General features: G+C 43.9%; 2 protein-coding genes across 2 annotated transcripts in view; one reads left to right on the forward strand and one right to left on the reverse strand.

Annotated features, from left to right (window-relative positions):
* Positions 1–585: 585 nt before the first annotated feature.
* RHOJ (ras homolog family member J) overlaps positions 586–21,804 on the reverse strand; it is a 55,919-nt gene continuing 34,700 nt past the window's right edge. Inside the window, exons 2-5 of the mRNA XM_083839150.1 lie at positions 14,057–14,115; positions 10,087–10,251; positions 8,741–8,836; positions 586–8,152 (exon numbers count right to left, since the gene is read on the reverse strand). Of these exons, the coding sequence (XP_083695276.1) occupies positions 8,006–8,152; positions 8,741–8,836; positions 10,087–10,251; positions 14,057–14,115 (467 nt within the window). The 3' untranslated portion in view covers positions 586–8,005. The remainder of the gene's footprint in view (positions 8,153–8,740; positions 8,837–10,086; positions 10,252–14,056; positions 14,116–21,804) is intronic.
* The window catches only part of LOC310900732 (inositol 1,4,5-trisphosphate receptor-interacting protein-like 1), a 90,506-nt gene continuing 78,959 nt past the window's right edge, over positions 10,258–21,804 (forward strand). The window contains exons 1-2 of the mRNA XM_083839139.1: positions 10,258–13,509; positions 14,465–17,939. The gene's annotated coding sequence lies outside the window, so the exon portion shown is untranslated. The remainder of the gene's footprint in view (positions 13,510–14,464; positions 17,940–21,804) is intronic.

The raw sequence follows: 21,804 nt of genomic DNA on the forward strand, positions 1-21,804 counted from the left end.
CTGCTGCACGCTGGCTTCTCTCCAAAACACTGTAAATATTCACTCGGGGAGAAAAAAAATCCTTTAATGGTGCCGTGATATCTCATTGGAGACCACAGACAGTAATGCCAAGAACCCTTTACCTGAAGGCAGGGGGGGAGTAATATCTGAACAATCAACAAACCAAGCACCTCAATATTGTTTGAGGATGGGAGATTAAGCATCTCCAGGACAGTCCTTGTGGGTTATGCAGGGACTGGAGTGAGCCGAAGGCTGGGGGCCAGCAGGAAGCCAGACCTGCAGGTTCCACATCTCCACCTTCCCGTATGTCCAGGCTGCTGGGGGGGGTGGTTAAGCACCAATTTGCCCAAAGGGACATGATTGAGACCTAGCAAGCCTCTGCACTGCCAGTGTTACCTCCTGTTTCACTTTTTATATTGTTGGTGGGGGTCACTGGAAGGTGCAGGTGGTTCTAGGGCCACCCAAAAGCAATCCTATGTATCAGTGCATTTTTTTCCTGCCTGAGATGTCGTGCTGAGTGTAAGTGATTAGCATCTGGGAAAATACATAGAGTGGCGATACCTTCTTCAAATGATGCTGTCAAAATACTTAGTAACACATTTATTTTGTTAAAATAAACTATGTACAATAAAGGATATTAATATGCAGTTACAATATACAATAATTACATGTTTAAAAGAGGATAAGCAAAAGAGTACAGAATCATGTGCAGTAAATAGGAAACTAATACTGTTTACATGATTTTTAAAATATGCAAAACAGTTGCTGGAAAACTATATTTCCTTGGCTTGAAATTGTATTGCTCTGACTTGAATTTTGAAGATTTGGTTCATCTTTAAAAAGAGATATGCCACTCAGAAGTTAGACGTAACTTTTTAGTACTCATCCTTTGGTTTTACCAGACCCATACTCCAGAGATATTGCACGTAGCAACTTTTAAGAGAGAAAGCTTCAGTTGCTCACATCAAGTAAATGATGCTCTTTCTTAACTTGCTAAGAGCTGATGGATGATGTGTTAGGCTCTGATTTGGGCTGAGGTCATTGCATTTGCTTCACGAACGAACTCAATGAGAATAACTTGTTGCACTGTAACTGTAAGTATTGCTGAAGTACTACGCAAAAAGAAAGGAAAGAAAATTTCTTGTCTTTGTGTTCTCAGGGAAGCAGAGAATCTCTTTGCAGCGAAATGCCTGTACGTAACAAGTGCGTCAACATCATGACAGGTTCAACTGGATTCAGTTATCCTTGCACTCGAGAACAGTCCAGGTCTGTCTCCCTGCTCTTCCTCTCTGCAGCCTTCCTCTTTGAAGCCCTCCTTTTCACAAGGAGGAGGCTGGGGCTAGGGCAGCACGGCTGCTGTGCTGTGCCCTGCTCTGTAGCACGTCCCACCCGGCAGCCTGGACTCGCCACCTCTGGTCACCGCTGCTGAGGAGTGGAGATGACTTCGGCAGTGTCTTTCCTCTCTCACGTAGCTTTATGTTAATGCTTGTTAAGGGGTTAATATTTACAGGTTTGGGGAAAGTTTGGGCTCATTTACTCCATATCGACAGGGTGGTTCGGTGCCTGCCGGTTCAGTGACATTGTTAGAGCAGCTGCCTGTTTTGGGGGAGTGTGTTGGGAGAGACGGTATGACAGTCACACTGTGGACGTGGCTTACATCCAAACTACTCTGACAGACATCAGACAAAAATCTCTACACGCTATCAGTACAAATAACTGTTGTGCTGGACGATCTGGAAACTGTAGACTGGCGACAACTGTTTGCTGTGAATTCATTAGCCTCTGATCAAAGTCAAAATTTGCCAGAGCTGCTATCAGCGAGAGCTCAAAGTGATCTTTGGCACAACCAAATGCAAAATTCAATCTGGCATGCTGAATGCTACCACTCCACTGGGATGAGATGAAATTTAATGACAGCAAAGAGTGCAGTGTCAAACTCAGCAAAGATACCTATTTGTCTTGATATTACACTGCTAATGTAATCATTTTCATCTTCGGCCGCAGTAATGGTTGAAAGCAGGAGTTACAAATCCAGTCTCCAGAGCTTGAGCTAAAGATCAGATCAGATCAAAGTCTCCAGATGCCTGACTTCTTTAGGGAGTCAACAACCAGCAGCCAAAAAGTATAACAGATTCTTGGACCCGGCTCAGTGTATCTGTGTGCTCAAAGCTTGGTCAGCCACAGTAATAGGGCAGACAAAAAGGAAACAAGAAGATGCTCAAATGCTTTCCACGCTAGTCATGTGTGGACCCCACCGAAATTTTCCATTATCTTCATGAGAAATGAAGCTGAAACACAGCACCTTTGAAAATCCCAACCTGAAATTATAGTTAAAAGACGCAGCCAACCACTATGGCATTATGGTCTGTATGTTCTGGAAGGAGGCGGGGGGGGGGGATCATGCTCAGAGCTATTTTTATTAGCACGTGTTTTCAAAATCAAAGAGATTTTTCACCATTGACAGCAATTCATATGAGCTTGTCCCTCTGTGCATGTGTGGGTTTGTGAGCTCATTTTGCTCTTGCAGTGAGGTTCTGACTCTCTTTGTTGTTCTGTTGGGGTTCCTGAAACTGCCCAGGAAAAATAAATTGTCATTCACAGATTTCTGAAAGCTTTAACTGAAGCAAAGAAAGCAGAATAATAATAAAAAAATCATCCTAGTTATGGGCACCCCCTTAATATCTTAAAATGAAATTTACATTTCAGGATCAAGCTGGCAGTGACTCTGGACCCTGATCTTGCAGCTATTCATGTTTTGTTTTGATAGGTGAGGAGAGCTGAGATCACAAGGCACTATTGAAGTCAGTGGGAGGCTTTTTCCTGCCCTCAGAGGGTCTTTATTCACTAAGAGGAAAATAGGCATTTATAGTAGAGACTTGTTTTCATTTTTACACAGAGCACAACTGTGTCCAGAAATTATCTGACATAGGTTGCTCCGTGCTCACCTCCTATCACAGTAAAAACTCTAGTCCTGTAGAGATGTGAACCAAGAAAATGTTCTGTATTTTCCAGATAAACACAGAAGCAGGATAAAACAAATTGCACGTACTCTTTAGGCAAAAGGAAAATACAGGAGCAATGCATATGCAGCCAGATTCCTGCATTCAACCTGTTCATTAAACAAATGGTTCCTGGGCTTTAACGAGCATATGTTGTATTGCTGCGGCGGAGAAGGCACATTTGCCTTCTCCATTTGTGTTTATGTTTCAGACCAGCCTGCCTTGAGACTGATTGATGCCATTGCAATTTATTTTTAATCTGGATGAGGTTTCAGTACTGTGAATCAGGAGGTATTTGCTGTGTCGCTGGGGAAAAAAGCTGAAGAAAAGGTCATGGACTACAAGTAAGCTTTCATATCTGAATTAGAGGGACGTTTTTGTAAGGAAGTGCCAGCTCCCGTGTTGAAAATACATCTGCTAGACACATACTCGTGGTGTAATTGGCCAATGTATCCCTTGCTGTGTACGACACTGGCTGTGATGAAGGGAGGCAGTGGTAGAAACTGTTTGCAAGAACTTCTACAACCTTTTCCAAGCTCCTACAAAGGGCTCTCAGATTGTGTCTCTGGAGTCTTGGGACAGTATCTTGGATGAGATCTTGACAGCTGTGTTTGTTTTGAACTGAAGCAGTGCTTTAAAAGAGAAGAAGGGTGAGAAGTATCAGTGACAGCTGCTGAAATGATTGTTCCAGTGGTCCTGTTGGACTCTGTGTGAATTCTGCAGCTCCCACTTAGCATGAGAGGCTTCCTTTCTCGGCTACACCAACCCTTCGTGTCAGGCGCTGTCCTGGCATATTGATGGTGCAGAAGATTAGCGGCAGGTCCAACGGGTGTCAAAGTCGAGGGAAAGACCCACATCGTGCCTTTGGCACTAATTGAGCCTAATTCGAGGCAGCGTGAGACAAAAGCTTTTTATTTCTCGGTCTGATGCAATTGATTGTTCTTCACGAGCTACACTCTGCTGTGACAGGAGGTGTTTGCAGGGCAGAGAGGGAAGGTCTGGGAGCGTTTGGCACGCAGGACAGTCAGGGGGAGCTCAGATTGAGAACTGCTCCCCTCCAGTCCCAGGGGATATAAGCACACGGGGCTTACACCTGGCTGAACAATGCTCCTGTATGGCACTGTATAGGGTTGGAGCTTTGTTTCCACATCTTTCTTTGTCAGAGAAATTCAGGTTAACAACTCCTGATAGAACATTAAGCTTTCAGAAGAGGCCAAAGGAGATGGGTTTTCTAGGATCTAGCAGACTTCTTTTAAGTTGTGAGTGCTTTAGGAATGGCAGCAGACTATTAGCAGAGGCAGCTCTGTCAGGAAAGGCTTTGACGTTGTTTGCATTAAAAGGACATTGTCAAATAGGTTCCTGGGATGGTTTATAGCCTTTATGACTATCCTGCCTCTGCTCCTTTGAAGGTGAAATCAGGGTCTGATTTCCAGCTCGTCTTACAATGAGAAAACCTATCTCCTTTCAGCTGGCAATCATTTATTGATTTTCTTTTCTTGTTACTAATGGTGCTTGGAAATAACTTGAAGTTTATATCTGTTGCCTTATGCCTGTGCTTGCACTGTGCCTGGTGTGTTGATATTTCTGAAAATAAGCTTTGCTGCCTGTTCACACACCATCTGTTGGCTTTTAGGAAAGGTATTAGGTATGACTTGCCAGATAGTCAATGAGTCTCCTGGCATCTGTCTACAATGCCTTTCTGAAGCCTGTTGCCCTGTGTTATTCCATCCTCCCCAAAACAGCAGAATATCAGGGCAGATCCTTGAAAAAATGTCACATTGCATAGATAAATGTGTGTACATAACGCAGGCCTAATGTTTATGGGACCTGCATTAGCCATGTCTATTTAAAAAAAAAAAAAACAAAAACAGTTATTTTTGTTGGAAATGAAATTAAAAATAAAAGGAGTACAGAGGTGATTTCTCAGTGGATTGTGACCATCCTCCTTCCTTTCCAGCTCCCAAATGTCAAATTTTAATTACAATCAGCTTGAAAAACTTGCAATTCTACTGCTTCACAAACTTATGTGCTTCATTTTGTAGATATGAATAAAACCCTGGTTAATCTTAATATTTTTTACATATATCTGCTTTCACAGTTATGCAATGATTTGAGCAGGGTGCTACAGTTTAATACATTAGGATAGGAGCATTTTAGCTTCTATATCGCCATATGATTTTTTAGTTAATTTTCCTCCACTGTAGTTACATTAGCACTAAAACTTCCTATTTGATTTTTGATTTTATGTGGCTATCCTATGCCATCTGATTAGTATTAATAGGCAGTACTGATACTGGGTGGCACACAAAAATATCATTTCAGTATTGTGGCTTGCTCTGATGCATGCCGGGAATGCTATATTGCACTTTGCCAGTGTGCTCATTATTTTGCGATAAGCTCAACTGTCAGTCTGGATTTTTGTTTCCTCTGTATTTTGTGAAGCTCTAAGAATATCTGGCAGCTCCAACCTGAGTGTTTGCATTGCACTTCAGCTACAGCAGACTTCACTTACTTCAACCCGAGACTTGTATACAGGCTAGTGCTCTACAGCAGCCTACATCAGCTGTAACAAAATCATCACCTGTTTAATTTCCACCGAAGCAAAGAGCAGCACAGTGAAGCTCTAATTGTTTTCTCTGATATCTGTTGAAACCTTTTTTTTTTTTTTAGTTCCCCAGTGGACTTTTAGTCACTCCTAGTTTCCCTCATAGTCTTCCAATACCTTTTTACATGTTATAGTTCAGCTGATTGCTGGTGTCCCAGCTGCTACACACGTTGGGACAGCAGCACAGCCTCTGCGGCACGACATGAGCTTCTTCACTGGGCTTCAGCTCTGTCCTCGCTCTGAGCTGTGTTGTATCAGGCAGTCCATTGGAAACAAATGTCTGGGACATAATAGAACCAAATGTAATGTATGTACGAACAAGGCTAGAGGTAAGGAAATTTTTCTTTTGTATAGCTTTGAATTAGTGCAACTTTGTTTTCATCCATACTTGTGCGCAGCAAGGAAGAGGTGGTGAGTGAAAGCCAGCTGGGTAAGAGCAGCAAGGCACTAAGCCCACATTTGATCGCTCTTTTCACTGAAAAACATTGATCTCCACTTAGAAATGATTTGAGGTGTCTGATCTGGTTTCTGTTGGTGTCCATGTCAAATAAAATTCATGCTAGAGTGAAAGCAGGAGCTTGGATCCGTAATCTTCAATGGCTGCAGGACTGGGCACTGCATCATGCTCATTCCCTTCTCTGCACCAATGGTGCAGTTCCTATTATTCTACTGAAGTCTCTAACTCCTCAGATTAACACTCGGTCTATAATTCACTGCTAATCACAAGGGTTTTCTGGTTGCCTGTGTGCACTGAGCCACATTAGAGTGCTTCTGGAGAGGAGTGGGGCAAGGGGGCCCAGTACACGCCTGGGGGTACTCTTCTGTTAGCTGCTTACTCTGAGCAGTTCTGGGACCACTAACTGCAGGTGTTGCTTTTGCAAGGAGTTACATTTCAGGTCTCGAAATCTGTATTTGCTGGCACTGTGATTTTCAGCTTGGCAAATGAAATCCACAACAAAACAGTCTCATGGCATTGCCAGGGTACCCGAAGGCAGATGCCCTTCGAGTTTGCCTCTGAGCATCAACGTTGCTGTGAAGTGCGAACGTAGGCACTCCCTGGAGAGGCTTTAGTGGGAAGCACACTTCTTTTCAACAGCACAGGGAGCTTACAGGCAGCTTGTGCTCCCTCCAGGTCTGGACTTCCCACCTCTGTGCTGTGGGCTGCAGCCCATCACCTGCACCCTGCCGGAAAGTCCGCTCCTGAGGACTGTGACTTGACCAGCACTTACCATAAGAAGAACGGGAAGTGGGAGCAAGGAAAGAAGTAATGAGTGAGAGGAGGGGGAACTACAGTAAATCACCGTGTTTATAACTCCACTTTGGTAAGTTTTTTTTTTTTTTTGTATGAGATACCCTAAAAAAATCTTAAGGCACTTGGATCACCTTAAAGCACTTGAGATCAGAGTGACCTTTGGCTTTTCGGTTTTTGCTGTTTTCGTCTGCTGGGTGAGATGCAGAAATCCAGCTGATCTATAAGGTAATTTTTCAGTTGCCATGGCAACGTGTCTCTTTCATGTTCTCACTTTGGAAAGGCGATTGTTGCACGCTGGGATTTCATGTCTAGGGCAATACTCTTTGGTGGCAGAACGTCTTTGTTTCAGTACGTAAATGCTACAACTCTGTTCTTCCTTTCCCAGCTTATGGAAACATGGCTCAGCCTGAACATTCCCCTGTAAAAGTAAAGTTACTTGCATTTTTAAGTTGTAAGAACATTCCTTAAGTCTGGAGGTAAATGTTGATCCATTTTGATAGCTTGGGTGCAGCAACATACGGACACTGTGAAGTTTCACCATTAAGTGAAAATAAACTGAATCACTCCACCTTTGCTTCCATGTAGTTTGAACCAACTGAAGTATATCCTGACCTAGCGAGCTTTATAAAAAGAAAAGTAGTTTAAAAGTACATCCTACCTATAGTGTACATTTTACATATTAGATTTCTACAGATCTCCATGTGCTTTCAGTCAGTTCAGATTCAATTCCTACTGTAAATTCCTAATTTTGATCAATACTTGCTTAAGGCCACAAATGGAGTTTCTCCTGTTTCTTTTTACCACCTTTAATTCCTTGTTTGTTTGTTTGCTTGTTTTCCAAACACCTTCCCCTTATCCCTAAGGTGAAGAAGAGTCGAGCAGGAGCAGGCATCCTGGTTTCTGTTGGCTCAGCGCAGTCCGCAGCAGTGGGAACAGGCTGCGTACGACTCTGAAGGTTTAGGAAAGCACATAGACATGAGATGGCCTAGCGTGATACAGCTTGGAGGTTTCACAGAATGGAGGGCGCCTATTTTGGTAAAAAGGACCCCTTTCTGGTCATGTTCCCCATTTCAGTTGCATGTGACTTTCATTGCCTTTCTAACCTGCTTGTTTTCACTGAACTCATCTCACTTTCCTTTCCAAGGGGCTTCACAAAATGGTGCAGCAGCGGTGGCATTTTGCACAACGCTTCTTCTTCTTCTTGGGATGGAAAATGGTCAGGATTGCTTCATCGAAGACAGTCTTAAGGCCTTTCTGTGTGAGCGCTGAGCACTCCAGGTAGCATTGTGCTCCGATCTGGAAGAGGAGAGGGAAGAAGTGAGTACCCACTGTTAGGAGAGGCAGAACGACCCTGTTCCAGCATGTTTTTATGTGCATGTGTCCTAACCGTCAGAAAGGGAGGTGAGGTCCTTGCTAGGTTTATATCTGGCTGCCTATGGGATTGGGGATTGAAGGACAAACTCAGTGGTCGTCCTGAGCAAGAGAGCAGGGATGATTAGGAACACCTGTATCTCACCACAGGGGGTTAAAGGAGCATGGAAATACCCTGCAGGGCAATTCCTCTGGGAAAATTCCTCTGGGAGGGGGGCTGCACCCGTGTCCTCCTGCTGACCTTCTGGACCAGGGGCTTGGCCTCCCAAATGTGCAGTCGGGGGTCTTGAGGAGGTTCTGTCTTAATAGCATCTACCAAATATAGTCTAATTTATTGGTGTGAAGATGACCTGCTCTGTCTGTGTGTTGTTGCTACCAAACATGGGGAAATGCACGTTCCAGAGCGCTGGATCTCTGGCTGGGACCAGCCCGGGGGAGCTTGCCTTGAATGAAAGAAACCCGGTGGAAAGCTGTGATCGATCGATTTCCTGGGACCCCAGAAAAAGGTGTTACCTCCTTAGCCAGCTTCACTCCGTGCTCGTAGGTGAGTGGTTTCTCCTTCATGTAAAGCAGCCGAGCCAAAGTTTTGGGATCATCTCGAAGATCAATCTAGCAGAAAATACACAAACCCCATGCTCTGTACCACCTTGCTATAATTCTTGAAAGAGATATCCACAGGTTTACAAACCCATCGTCCTATTTTCCCAGCCTCAAATGGTAATGAAAAAATGAATTACATACGTATTTTCCTGTTATTTTTCCCTTTAAATTTTCTGTTTAACATGAACTAGTTCTCATTGGCCAGTTATCAGGGCACAGCTCAGGTGGCTGCAGTACAGTAAAGACGCATTTCTCAGTGGCTTTCACTATGCATTTTGGAAAGTGGTGGTAGAAGCCTGAGCCACATTGGAAAGGCCGGCTGCTGTGATCCTGCACTGCATCACCTGTAAAACACCGTGACAGACCAGACACACACAGCTCTGACTGGCTGACTTGAAACAAAATCCTTTATTTCCATGGAAAATATCAAACTGAAACGTTCTGGCATTTCAGATCCATCCATTGTTATAGCATGTGTTCCAAAGGGTAATACCAATATTTTAAAATTGGTGTTTTAGATTATTCCAGTGTTTGAAACAGTTTGAAAACTAAGCTGGTGTTTGAATAACTGGGCTTTGCTCTGGCATGAAGATTTTAGTTTTGCCCAGAATTTGATCTCTTTCTCTAATTTGGCTGAGGTTACTCTCCAGTGTTTGGACATTTTCCAGGCTGTAGTATACCTGCTCCAAACCCATGTTTAAGGCATTTTCATTTGACTGATAGATTCGTAGGTTTTAAGGCTGAAATAAAGTGTTCTGATAATTCAGTCTAACATCCACTAAAGTCAGTAATGATGAGTCAGTAATTATGGTGTTGATGTAAAGCATGAGGGAGGCTGTTTCCTTCCGTTGTCTCCAAGTAAGTTTTGGTTAATTATTCCCTTTCTTTAAATTTAGTTTAAAGTTTAGCTTCTGCTTCCAACTATAGATTTTGATGTGTGTGTGTTGTTTTTTCTCCCCAGCTGTTAAAGCCCTGCCAGAAATCTTGTCTCACTATAGGTATTTATACCTTGAGACCACATTAATATAGATGTGAATAAAAAGATGGGATGAGTTTTGCCAGTTGTGACTAGCATGAAGGGACATCTGCATGTTGGTTTCCATTCTCAGTCCCTGAGTTTTCTTCTAATGCTGAAGTCTGGCTGACTTTCACATAAGAAGTTGAATAGGAAGCCTTTCCAGAGAGCTCAGCCTCCACCCCCTGGCTCAGAGGTTGTGAGGACCCCTGCGACAGCTGGTGGTGCCCCAAAGAAGCATTACCTGTGTTCCTATGAGGACGTAAGGCACATTGGGCATGCAGACTTTCAGCTCGGGGACCCACTCCTCCTGGACGTTGTGGTACGAGGCAGGGTTCACCACCGAGAAGCAGATCAAGAACACGTCCGTGTTGGGGTAGGACAGGGGTCTCAGCTGGTTGTAGTCCTCCTGCCAGGGGAGAATGGCAAGTGTGTTACGGGATGGGGGATAACTGTGGATGGGGGCAGCCCTGGTTTACAGCCCTGGCTGCAAATTCCCTGCTGTGCTCTGCACACTTCAAGGGACAGCACATATCTGACTGGATGTAGTTAAAAGTTGTCCTCCCTTTGACTCAACCAAGGGGAAGGAGATGTTTTTTTTTTTTTTTTTTTTTTTTTTTCTGGAGCTGTTTGATACCAGAAAACTTCATCTGAGACCTCTGTCCTTCAGTGAGGATGCTCCCTTGGTGCATTGGAAAAGTCAGGTAATGGAGATAACCTGCTGCTTTCTTCGAGCCAGAGCGTTTGTTGAATGACCTGTCTCACCAGTGTCACAGAAAGGGTTGATTTGAAGAAGGATTTACACGGTAAGAGGAGGTGTTTGGACATATCAGCCAAGAAAGGGTGGATACCTATGTACAGGGAACGGCAGGAAAGGAAAATCAGAGGCGCTGGTGAGACCTTTGGAGACTGAGGCTACGAAGTTTGTTTATGCCACAGTCAATGTGGGCTGATGCTCGGTGCCTGGCAAAGGCCTTTCCTGCGTGTTTTCAATTTAATCACTGCAAATCAGCCTCCTGAAACAGCCACGTGGTGGCAGCAAGCCCTCGAGAAATCTTGATTTAAGATTTTTTGGAAAGAAATTGGCTAAATGTAAGCAGTTTCCATATTCCAGACGTGTCTAATTAGAGGGGCTGGGACTTACTGTACCATTAAAATTACAAACTAAAAGCCATGAGCGTTCTGCCTAGCGGTGCCAGCTACAGAAGTGTGCATTTAACTGGCGTTTGCTTGTTCCTCCAGAGCCCCCAGAACATTGTTTTTCAGGAGGAAAGGATATTCCTTATTCCTGATAAGCCTTCCTGATTTGTGCTAGCAGCACAGAGCACTGTATAAGCCATAAGGAGGGACAGCCACCTGTCACATAGTGGAGGTCAGGGCACACCAGAGCTCTTATGGATGTGCTAACGCACAAGCACAGATGTCATGAGTATGAATTGAGCCCATGCATCCCCGTGTCTAGGCTGCAGAAGCCTCCAGAGCACATCAGGTGAGGACCGTGTCTCTGTTCCTGCTCACTCTGCTCCAGGGGAAGGCTGCAAAACCTTGCAACAGACCATTATGAAATACAGCGCATCGGGATCATTTCTCATTCAGACACAGTTTGTTGTTGAAGTCAACCAAATAAACAGCGTAAAAAAAGGCAGTGGATGTTTGCCTGGGTTTGGGGCATATCTGGAGGTGTTGCAACTAGCGATAGTGATGTTTGGGAAGGAATGTGAGTCTTCATGCATGTGGGCTGTAGCTGATCAGTAATTCGTTTTGCTGGCTCATGCTCGCATCTTTCTGGCTGTTGTTTGGAGAATGCAGGGCTTCCAGCCACACTGCCTGGCTACTGGTTTGGCATGGAAAGGCCAGCGCCAGGTCTGGCCTTGCTCTTAGGTTCCTGTGGCTTGCCGTGCCTGAGAAAGTACAGTAAAACTTGTATTTATTTATTTATTTATTTATTTATTACTTTTTTTCCCCGTTTTTTTAAATTGCTGTTGTTTTTGTTTGTTTGTTTGATCCCCCTGCATACACTCATTGTCATTAAAGCACTCCATACCTGAGACCAGCTTGTAGAAAAAAAAATAATAGAAAAACAATGTTTTTTTTTCTTCCTAGGACTGTTTGTGCCAGGGAAGCAAAAAACCAGATACCCCAGATCTGGGGTCCCTGCCAGCTCTCCCTCCAGGCTGACGGAGGGTCCTGCTGCAGGAGTACATTCTCCAATTGTTATTTCATTAGCATGTGTTTTATAGCATTGTAATGTCAAGTGCTATTTTTGGCTATGACTTCACACCAATGCCTTTGGAAAGCCACACAGCACAAGGAGAAGGAGGGAGGAAACAACCCAGATGATCTGTCGTTATAGCTTGAGCATGTGGGAAGCATCATCCCTCCAGCCTCCACGCAGATATGATCTAGTCATCGAGAAGTGATTCACGCTCCAAGTTTTGACTAGATGGCCACGTCTGCTGGACCCAAGTCTGAGATGGAAATGATCCTGAGGAGCTGGAAATGTCGCCTGGAGGCAGGTGGTGCTCTGGCTAGTTTGAAGCAGGAGATGGCAAGATGACTGTGGAGGGACGGAGGGAGGGGTGAGGTTTGTCAGCCAAACGGATTTATGTTTCTTTTGGCTCAGAAGGACAAATACGAGGATGTATTGCTGAGGAAATGGGTGGCAGGTGGAACTGTCAGCCCTTCAAAACACATAGAAATATTAAGGCGCTGGGTAAAATCTGATTGAGATCTGAATGCAACTCCAGTCTCCTTTGCAGGGGCTTGCAGAGCTGCCAGATCGTGACAGACACGCTCAGAGCTCCGCGTTTGTGAGTGCAGAAAAGAAAGTTGCACAAGCACTTCTCAAATTTCTGATGCAGGACAAGGACTTGGTTCTTATTTTGGGTCTGGTTTTTGGATTGTCTGTTTGTACCTTGTAAACAGAAAGGGTGAGTGGACTGTAACTAACATGGAGCTAGCCATGAAGTGACCACTGCTGCCTGCAGACACATGATAGAAATAAAACAAAGTGAAACCTAGAGCATAAAGGCCTGAGCTCTGCTGAGTGCAGCTTTTTCTGGAAGTGACAGTGTGTTGTGATGCAGTTTTTGACCTCTCTGCATACTGCTGTGAAGTACAGCCTGTAACGAGTGGCCTTTGGCTGACAGGAGAGTCTCCTTCTGCATTGTTTATGAATTTCATAGCAGTCACGGACAAAAACGTGCAGACAAGAAGTGCTCCTGAATGCAGAACCCAGCACCCTGAGCTGCTCTGTCCCAAATGCAGGCTCCCAGATCTTCTTTCCTCTCCTGCTGCCTCCAGTGACAGCTTTGATGGGAGGAACTAGAGGACGTGGGATGAACCATCCCTGTCAGGGAAGGACCCATGACCCCCTCCCTCCCCTCTTGGCAGCTGGTTTCCTGCAAGGTTTCTGTGGTCTTTTCTTTATCCTGTAAGTTTGCTGGCACTTTGGAGGTAGGAGAGGAAAATTTCATCGTGAACATGTGGTGCTCCTGGTACCTTCCCTTGCCCTTCTCCTGGCAGAGCAAGGCAGTGAGAAATACTGCCCCTGTATCTCCAGGGAGCGAACGCAGCCCCCAGACCAGGGATCTTCTGCAGCCTTGCAGTGCACCCCCACTGCACCACAGCACAGGCAGTGGGAACAGTAAAAGCACTACGTCTGCAAGTAAGCACGGGGTACAGGCTCTCCTGTAATGGACATCCTTGGCCTGGGTGTTGGGATGCTGGGATGGGTGCCAAGCTACCTGGGTTAACATTTAAAAAGTCGATTGCTGGTGACCGATAGCCTGGTGCTATGTTATGTTTTCTGGTCTTGGAAGCTGTAATTCTTCTCTGTATCTCCAATGCCACCATGTGGTAAGTGGAAGAAAATATTGACTTTTGCAAAACGCTGTACCTGCCGTAGGGGACAGGTATATGGGAGGCTGAACAGCCTCATCAGGCTTTGTTTTTTGCCTAGACAAAATTCCATCTTGGGGATGTGTGTATGTTTTACTGCTGAACCAGAACGAAAGCTATATGTAAAACAACAAAAAGGAGGTCAGCAGTTCAACCATTACAACTCACAAGCAACTATTAATATTTGTTAAACAGACAAATATTTGTTAAACAAAAACACAAAAGCCCAACAGCACAAGCAGCAAAACCCAATATGCGACAGTAACCAACAAATCATGGGACAGGAAACTTATAAGTGATCTGTGGTAATTTACCTGCCCTGCAGTGTCGTAAAGTCCCAGCAAGTGCTGCTGTCCTCCCACAGTCACAGTTACTGAAAGAGAGAAGCAGAGAGATGTTGTTTATGCACAAGCCAGTGGACTCGTTTTTGTAACCTTTTAATCCTAAAATGCCAATACACCCCTGTGGTATACATTGATATGTGTCTTACAGTGTGCACCCTAAACCAAACATATAGATTCAATCCAAATCAAAGGGCACCTAAAGTCACAACTAAAGCAAATGCTTCTGCAAAAGTATTTGCTGCTGTCTCTGCAGCCACCAGCTGATGCCCCCATGGTGCTAGGACTTGAAAGGAAAGGATTCACCTCACTGCTGTGTGTGTGTTCAGTAGGTTTGTCATGGTTTGTTCAAAGTGGTTTATATTCTTTTATTCATTACAGGCTGTGACACAGTGAAGCATTCAGAAAGGGGTGATGCTCAGTTGGTTTTGGAGATGCAATGCCTGTCCTGTGTCATGCAATCACAGGTAAAATGTTAGTGCTTAACATTTGGAGATGTGTGATGGATGCTTTGAAGGACAGAGAGGAAGAGGAGCACTAATGTTTTCAGGGATGTTGAACAGACTCTGGTGCAGTTGAAGAGAAGCATGGCTTGGTTTATTGATCACTCTCGGCACGTTTACTACTTCAGTTGAATTCACGTTGAACTTCATTTTGAGCCCATCAGCATGGATGAAAATGTTTTGTTATTGCTTTTGAATGAACCCTGTTATTAGCTGATCTCTGTAATCAGGATTATTTTGTATCATGGATACGATATATATTAATGACATTTAGTTAACCAGTGAATCTCCTTAAGTCGTTACTACTCAACAGGAAAGAAGGGGGGGATCTGATTCCACCCATTAACCAGTGGAAGATGTTAAACATTCATTAGGAAAGTTGCTCAAAATAATATTGCTCTCACAGCCCATGGACTGTTACTTGTTTTAAAGCATGAGGGCAAGTGGTTGGAATGAACATAGAGTTACAGCTTGGGGGAGGCCAAGACTGGCACCATTGGCCGATCACAGCTTAAAGTTAATGAGGGCTGGGAAAGATTTATAGTTACTTTTGCCAAAGAGGAGGTTTGAAAATGTCAGATTTTTTTTGCCCTTTTTTTTTTTTTTTAGGTGGTAATAACTTTGTAAGAGAAAAGCACCTACCAGTTTTTAGAATGTAATAGCTCCTAGACTGGCAAACAAAGTCCTGCTTGAAATCTCTTAGACTTCAAGTCTCTGTCAGTGTGTTTCGGACAGACCGATTATTCAGCAGCTTTACTTGCTTGCAAAGCAATGCGGTAATTTTGCCAGCACATATACAGAGCAAAACTGACATCCTGAAAGTACAAAGGCTCAGCAAGGACCAGACTTGCTGATGAGAGCACAACAGGCCACTATGAGGTCTGCCTTGTAATTGGAAAGAGGAGGAAGAGAAGATAGAAAAGGGTTCAAGAATTCTCCTTCAGCTCCTCTCTTTGGGAGGTAGCTCATATGCAGTGCAGCTCCCGTAGGAAATTGAAACTGGGCTAGCTGTTGACTGTGGAGGTACCACAAATGCATGAGGGCATGAGGTCCATGCCATGGGTGGAAAAGCCCAGAGCTGTTTTTTTGTTTGTTTGTTTTGTTTTTTGTGGTGTTTAGAACTGCAAGTCGCACTGTCGGTCCTCAGTTGAATTTTTGTGGAGTCTGCAGACCACCTCCAAAGCAGGATATTCATATGGCTGCTGTGTGGAGGTGCAGGTGATCTAACGAGTCTGAGGAATATGAAGAGGCATTTGCCATTTGTCAGTAATGGCACAGTTATCCAGCTTTATTTCTTATGCTGGCTAACCTTGAACACAGGCAGAGTGAGCTGGGTTCTTCTTGCAGAAGATCAGCTCAGATCTTCAGTGTTTTAAACACTTAGAAGTTACACTGAAATTCGCTCAGGCTGATGTGAAATTTTGCTGGCCCATCTCTTGGTGCCTTCTGACCAAGAGAGCTACACTGGCAAAAAGCCCCAGTGCAGATGCAAATTGCTGCCTTGCTGCAGGAGTTGGTATGGCTAAGATATTAACCTTTTGGATAGCAGTCCAATCCATCTATGATATGCGTCATATCCATGAGGATGTGCTGCAACGGTTCCTAAGTTATTTTCTGTGTTCTGTGGTCCATGAAATCATGGTGAATATTTCACAGTGGGTCTGTGGAGTCACACTGAACAGTTACTGATAGTTTGCACACCTCAGTTTGGCTCTTAGTGGTATTCTGGAATGGCTGAGGCGGAATTAAGAGGTCAGTGGTGTCCTACCGCTACTCTTCACCTACACAAGTACTAAGAAATTTCAGAAAAATACACCACAGGTCTACCCAGCGTGCACATCACTTAATTCTCCTTATAGCATCCTGCTGTGAATTTCTAGATGGCACCACACATTTCTTTTTCCTTTTTCCCCCTTCATCTTTGTATTTTTTTTTTCTTGTTGCTTGTTCTAATCTATCTCATCACTGGAGGATATCCCTCCTATGCACGTCACCTCTTTAAGTTCACAGCTACAACCCCAGCAGAACAGTTTTGCTGGCATAACTTCAGCAACAGCAAACTGCTGTATTTGGATCCCCGGCTCTGTATGCAGAGGGGACCAAATGGCCCACACTGATAATTCAAGTGATTTCTGGCTCTTGCAATAATGTTGTCTAGATTAACATATTAGTGCTGAAATTTCTACCACAGCAAAACAGATGTCAAAATAAATGGGTTTTGCCTGTGAAAGCATCATGGTATTTTTATTCTAAAAGTTTATCGGTCTGCCTTTGTCAGGCAGAAGAGCATTCAGCATGTCCACTTGGTAGGTCATATTTATTAGCTGAGATTTTTCTGCTAGATCCGTAGGTCTTGCTTTTGGCTTTATCTTGGTTTACTTTTACTTACCCTGTCACTATCTTTTCCTGTTCTCCAGTGGCCAAGCCTATAGGAAGCCAACAGTGAATTCTTTTGCGGTCATGGGGGTAACACAGGCTCATTTACAGGCTTGTGATCTCAGTTTTATGAGTAGTCTTGGAGTAACCAGATAAATACGAACTCTTCTCGCCATTTACTGGCTGTTCTGATTTAAACAGGTCGATGAATCAGAGTGTATATTCTTAGGATTACAAACCTGGAAGACAATCTTACAGCATTTTGGTTGTATTGCACTTAAATGGCATGGCCTTTAACAGCAAGTACAGTGGGGTCAGCAATAAAACACGGCCAAATACTTATGCAGCCCTGGTTCTGATTTAGCTCCAGTTTGTGTGGCATCAGACTGCACGACAGTGCAGATATTTTTCTCCTTTCACTTGGTGTTTTTATCCAAGTGCAGGATGGGCAAAACACTGCTTTAAAAATGTTCGTTGCATCATAACTTGGCTAGGTATTGCTTGCTGGAGTTTCAGTGACTATTTTGGGTCACCTCCAGGGCTTTGTTGCAGGTCTGTACCTGTTTCTTTTTTTTTTGGTAATGGCCCTAAACAGACTGTCCTGCTTGGAGGCCACAGCAGAAAGGTAGTGCTAGATGGAGTTGCTGTGTGTGGGCTGGGTCTGGTGTGTGGACACCGAACTGGTCTGAGCTTGGAAGCTCTGTTTTTAAATAAGTGATCTGTTTGGGGATAGTCTGACCCTCTTTTTCGATGTTCTTGTGGCGTGTGTTTCTCCAGATTCACCTGTCAATGGTCAGTCTTTACCAAGCTCTTTCCCTATTGTGTTTCATTTCCTTGCAGCAAAGCTCTTGCTACTTTGTGGGACTGAATCATGCCTTTGGAAGAACCCTTCAGCAATGCTCATGGTCTGTACTGATGTAAATGGTCTGCAGCCCTCCCAGAATCTCTTCTGCTTGATTAATGGCATGAAGCAACAAGTAAGTCTCTGGTATGACACCAAACTAGGATGCAATAGTTCAGATGCCCTTTGCTTAGGTACAGGGAAGTGGACGTGCACATCACGAGGAATTTTTCCATTCCTTTGAAATGCTTGCAGAATCAAAGGGTTGTGAAACCAGTAGGCAGCATATATGCAATAGTTTAGGCAATGTCTAATGTGATAGCACAGGGGAGAAGTCATCTATTTATTCTAGTGCCTAACTGCCAACAAATTAAGGTCCAGCTGCTTTGGAGAGAGATGCCAAGAGCCTGACAGCAAGCAGAGACAGCAGTACCTGCCTGGATGGAAAGACTTTCTCATTTTTTGGGGCAAATTAGTCTGTCAAGCCTTGAATGTTCATAGGAGCCATCTTATGCCCTTGCTTTCAAGCTTTGACATTTGAATTTGTGTATTTTTCTATTTACTGTGATCGTATGTACCAGATGCATGTTACTTTACATAGACTAATGGACATCAGTATAACAACTACAATTCAGGTTGACCTGCTGGAAGTAGAAATGCCCAAGTGGTTGTTTTTTTTTTTTACCAGCTGGGAAGGAGGGTAAAAATCAGTAAGATGGAAGAGCAGAAGTGCAGGTTTTGGTCAACTGCAGTGGAATTTAGATGGAAGTTTTGAGTTCTTACTGTTTTAAGGGATGGGTAAACTCTTGACCAAAATTTTCATTTCTAGATAGAGAGGTCTTCACAATGTATGCCTTACGGATTTCCATTCACTTCCAAAGGCCCTTGTTCATGCAGGCCTTGCTCAAGAAGAAACAATACTGTCAACTTCAGCTTGTGCCCAGTTTCAGAATACTACTGTAAACCAAACTTCTTTGTTTGTAAGTTGTCTTCTTATTTTAATTCATAATCCCTAAATCGGGATCTTTATGGCTGAAATGTGAGGATCTTTTATACTCCACTTAGGGTTCGAAACCCAAACATGCCTCAAAGACATTTAGGTCTCTAATTCCCTTTTGTTTCCCACAGAAGTCAGGCACTGAAGTAGCCATTGGGACTACATGTTCCAGGCTTTAAAAAATAGCATTTTGGATATTCAATAAGAATGCAAAGTCATTGTGGGTAGTGTGTCAAGTGCACTCATGAATCCTGGTTTTGGTCATATTTTTGTCCAGAAATATCTTCCTTTAGCTGACCCACTGGAGGAAAATAGGAATAGAGTTGAGAAGGATTAACCTCTCACATGCTGCTTTGATTTTGGTTGGGCCAGTGTCTAGGGAACTTCTTTTTAGCTGCTGTGGGCCTATCTTCAGGAGATCTTACTCAGCTGTATCTGAAGCTGGGAATGCTAAAGAAATCTGCAAATGAAAGCCTAAGGGGTCTACCAACTGACAAGAGTAAGAAAGGCATTAATGACATATCCCCATCACTCAGGCTAGGAATGACAATCAACTCAGCTGAGCTCTGTCTTCCCACCCCTGTAGCCCTTCTCCCTCAGAAATACTCCCTTTGCTTTGACTGAATGCAGTGCTGCAGCATTGTGTGGCCAATGCACAAAGAAGCCAGGCTGAGGGAGTTGGGGTTGTTCAGCCTGCAGAGGAAAAGGCTCTGGGGAGACCTTATAGCAGCCTTCAGACCTAAATGGGGCCTACAGGAAAGCTGGGAAGGGACTCTTTGTCAGGGAGTGTAGTGATAGGACAAGGAGTAATGCCTTTAAACTAAAAAAGGGTAGATTTAGAATAGATATTAGGAAGAAATTCTTTACTGTGAGGGTGGTGAGGCCCTGGCACAGGCTGCCCAGAGAAGCTGTGGATGCCCCATCCTTGGAAGTGTTCAAGGCCAGGCTGGATGGGGCTTTGAGCAATGTGGTCTAGTGGGAGGTGTCCCTGCCCATGGCAGGGGGGTTGGAACTGTGTGATCTTTAAGGTCTGTTCCAACCTAAACCCTTCTGTGATTCTATGAACACCGTCATAGCAGATGAGAAGCAGTGTTACGGGACCCCTGGCTCACCCTGGGCCTGCAAATGCCCCATGACTCAAGCCTGGGTCATTCTCTGCTCCCACATGTGAGCATTGTCTCCGGGAAATCAAGTCACACATCGCTCATGGCATGTTCCCTAACTTCCTCCTTTGTGACAAACAAGATCTGATTACAGGAAAACTGATTTCTACTCAAAATTACCCTGCAGCTTGAGTATATTCTTTCTGAAAGGAAAGTCAAAAGCATGCTGTTTCACCCTGTAATTGGCCTAAATACTGTACTTTAGATGTAAATTGTACTAAATGCCTTTCTTTAATTACTCCTGTAATCATCTACTACCGGCTTGTACAGGCCTTTGCTAGCCAGCATTTTTCAAAAGAAGGGCTCTGAGTAAACCTCACCATTTGCTGTCACCTCATCAATGGATGAGATCTATGTTCTGCTGAACAAAGATGTTTGCCCATCTGATATTTACAATATCTGAAAAACATTTCCAGTCTGCTCCCTGAGGTGGGAGCACAGAGAGGCCTCCAGGGCCAGGATTCAGCTGATTTTACTCAGTGGAGCTCTTGGTCTAATGAGGTGGTGAAGAATTCGCTTTGTCTGTAGGCCACAGACATTTAATGATTTTAAAGCCAGATAGGGTTCATAGAATCATTTTTTTCTGCTCTAAATAGCTTATCTAGTGTCTTCCTGCAAGGCATATTTTCTTGTTCTTAGATCATTCCTGTAGCTCTTCTCCAAATTCTTTTTTTTTTCAAGCAGTCACTAGGATGAGACAGTGTGGTCTAGCAATGCTTTCACTAACGATCTAGCCAGCAGTAACATGACTTTCCCATTTCTACCTGTCATTCCTCAACTGCTGACCTAAAGCTTGCATTGGTTGATTATTCTCATTATTTAATGAGTCTTGCAGTAGTTTTTTTTTTTTTATTTCTTTTTTTTTTTTTCTTAAGGCCAAAGTCCAGTCATTTCTGGCTTTTGTAAGTGTTTTGGTTACTGTATTTTTAACTCTTCAGTTGCATGGAAAACCTGGAGACTTTGACTCAAATGCCTTTTGAAGCTTCACAAGGTAGGGGGCAAATAGCCATGTGGAGTCCTGCAAAGTTCTAGTGGTATGGAAGTCAATGTTAAAGATTTTTGAAAGTCTGGGTTTGACTACGCAGAGACAAGCTTTATCAGCAGGATGTTTCAGGTTCTTCTGGAAGTATCTGAGATGCAATATCTAGATGTTTTTCAAAGTTCCCTTTCCAGGCAACTCTCCACTGCCTCTAGGGATTACTCTTCCCCTTGGGCTCTAATTTCTCCCATCTCCCTCGTGATTAGGGTTGAGTGAAGACAGGCAGGAGGACACGTGCATCAACAGGCATACCCTCCCCTTGAACACCATCTGTATGAGTTTTAGGATTCCAGTAGAATCAGTGGGAAAATGCCCAACCCTGACCTGCATTGCAGCTGCATTGGGAAAGCAGTCCAGCACCAAGTGACAGCTCTATTGTCCCATTCTGCAACAGGAATGGATTCATCCATACAGTGCCATCCCGCAAAAAGATTTGTGATCTACTTTGTTTTGTTGTTGTTTTTATTTTATCGTCTTGAGAAGAAAGAGGCCATAGATTAATAACGTGCCCACAGCTCTCCACAGCTGTGTATTTGCTGTGCAGAGATAGCTAACAGAAGAGAGGTACCGGTCCACCAATCACTTTTATTCAAACAGCTGATATGAGGTGCTGCAAATCTTCCAAAGTGCATTGAGAAGATAGATTTCAGTGTTAGCCAGTCTACATGACAAAGAACACAAAAGCAGTGGAAGTGGATTAGGAAGATCAAGCAGAGTGAATCTGGTCCAGAAATGGTTGAAAGAAAATGGAAATTCCCAATGCTTTCAGAACAAGCACACTAAAACATGAGCCAGCTTCTTC

Source organism: Anser anser (assembly GCF_964211835.1).
Source record: "Anser anser genome assembly, chromosome: 5".
In the NCBI taxonomy this organism is placed as follows: domain Eukaryota; kingdom Metazoa; phylum Chordata; class Aves; order Anseriformes; family Anatidae; genus Anser; species Anser anser.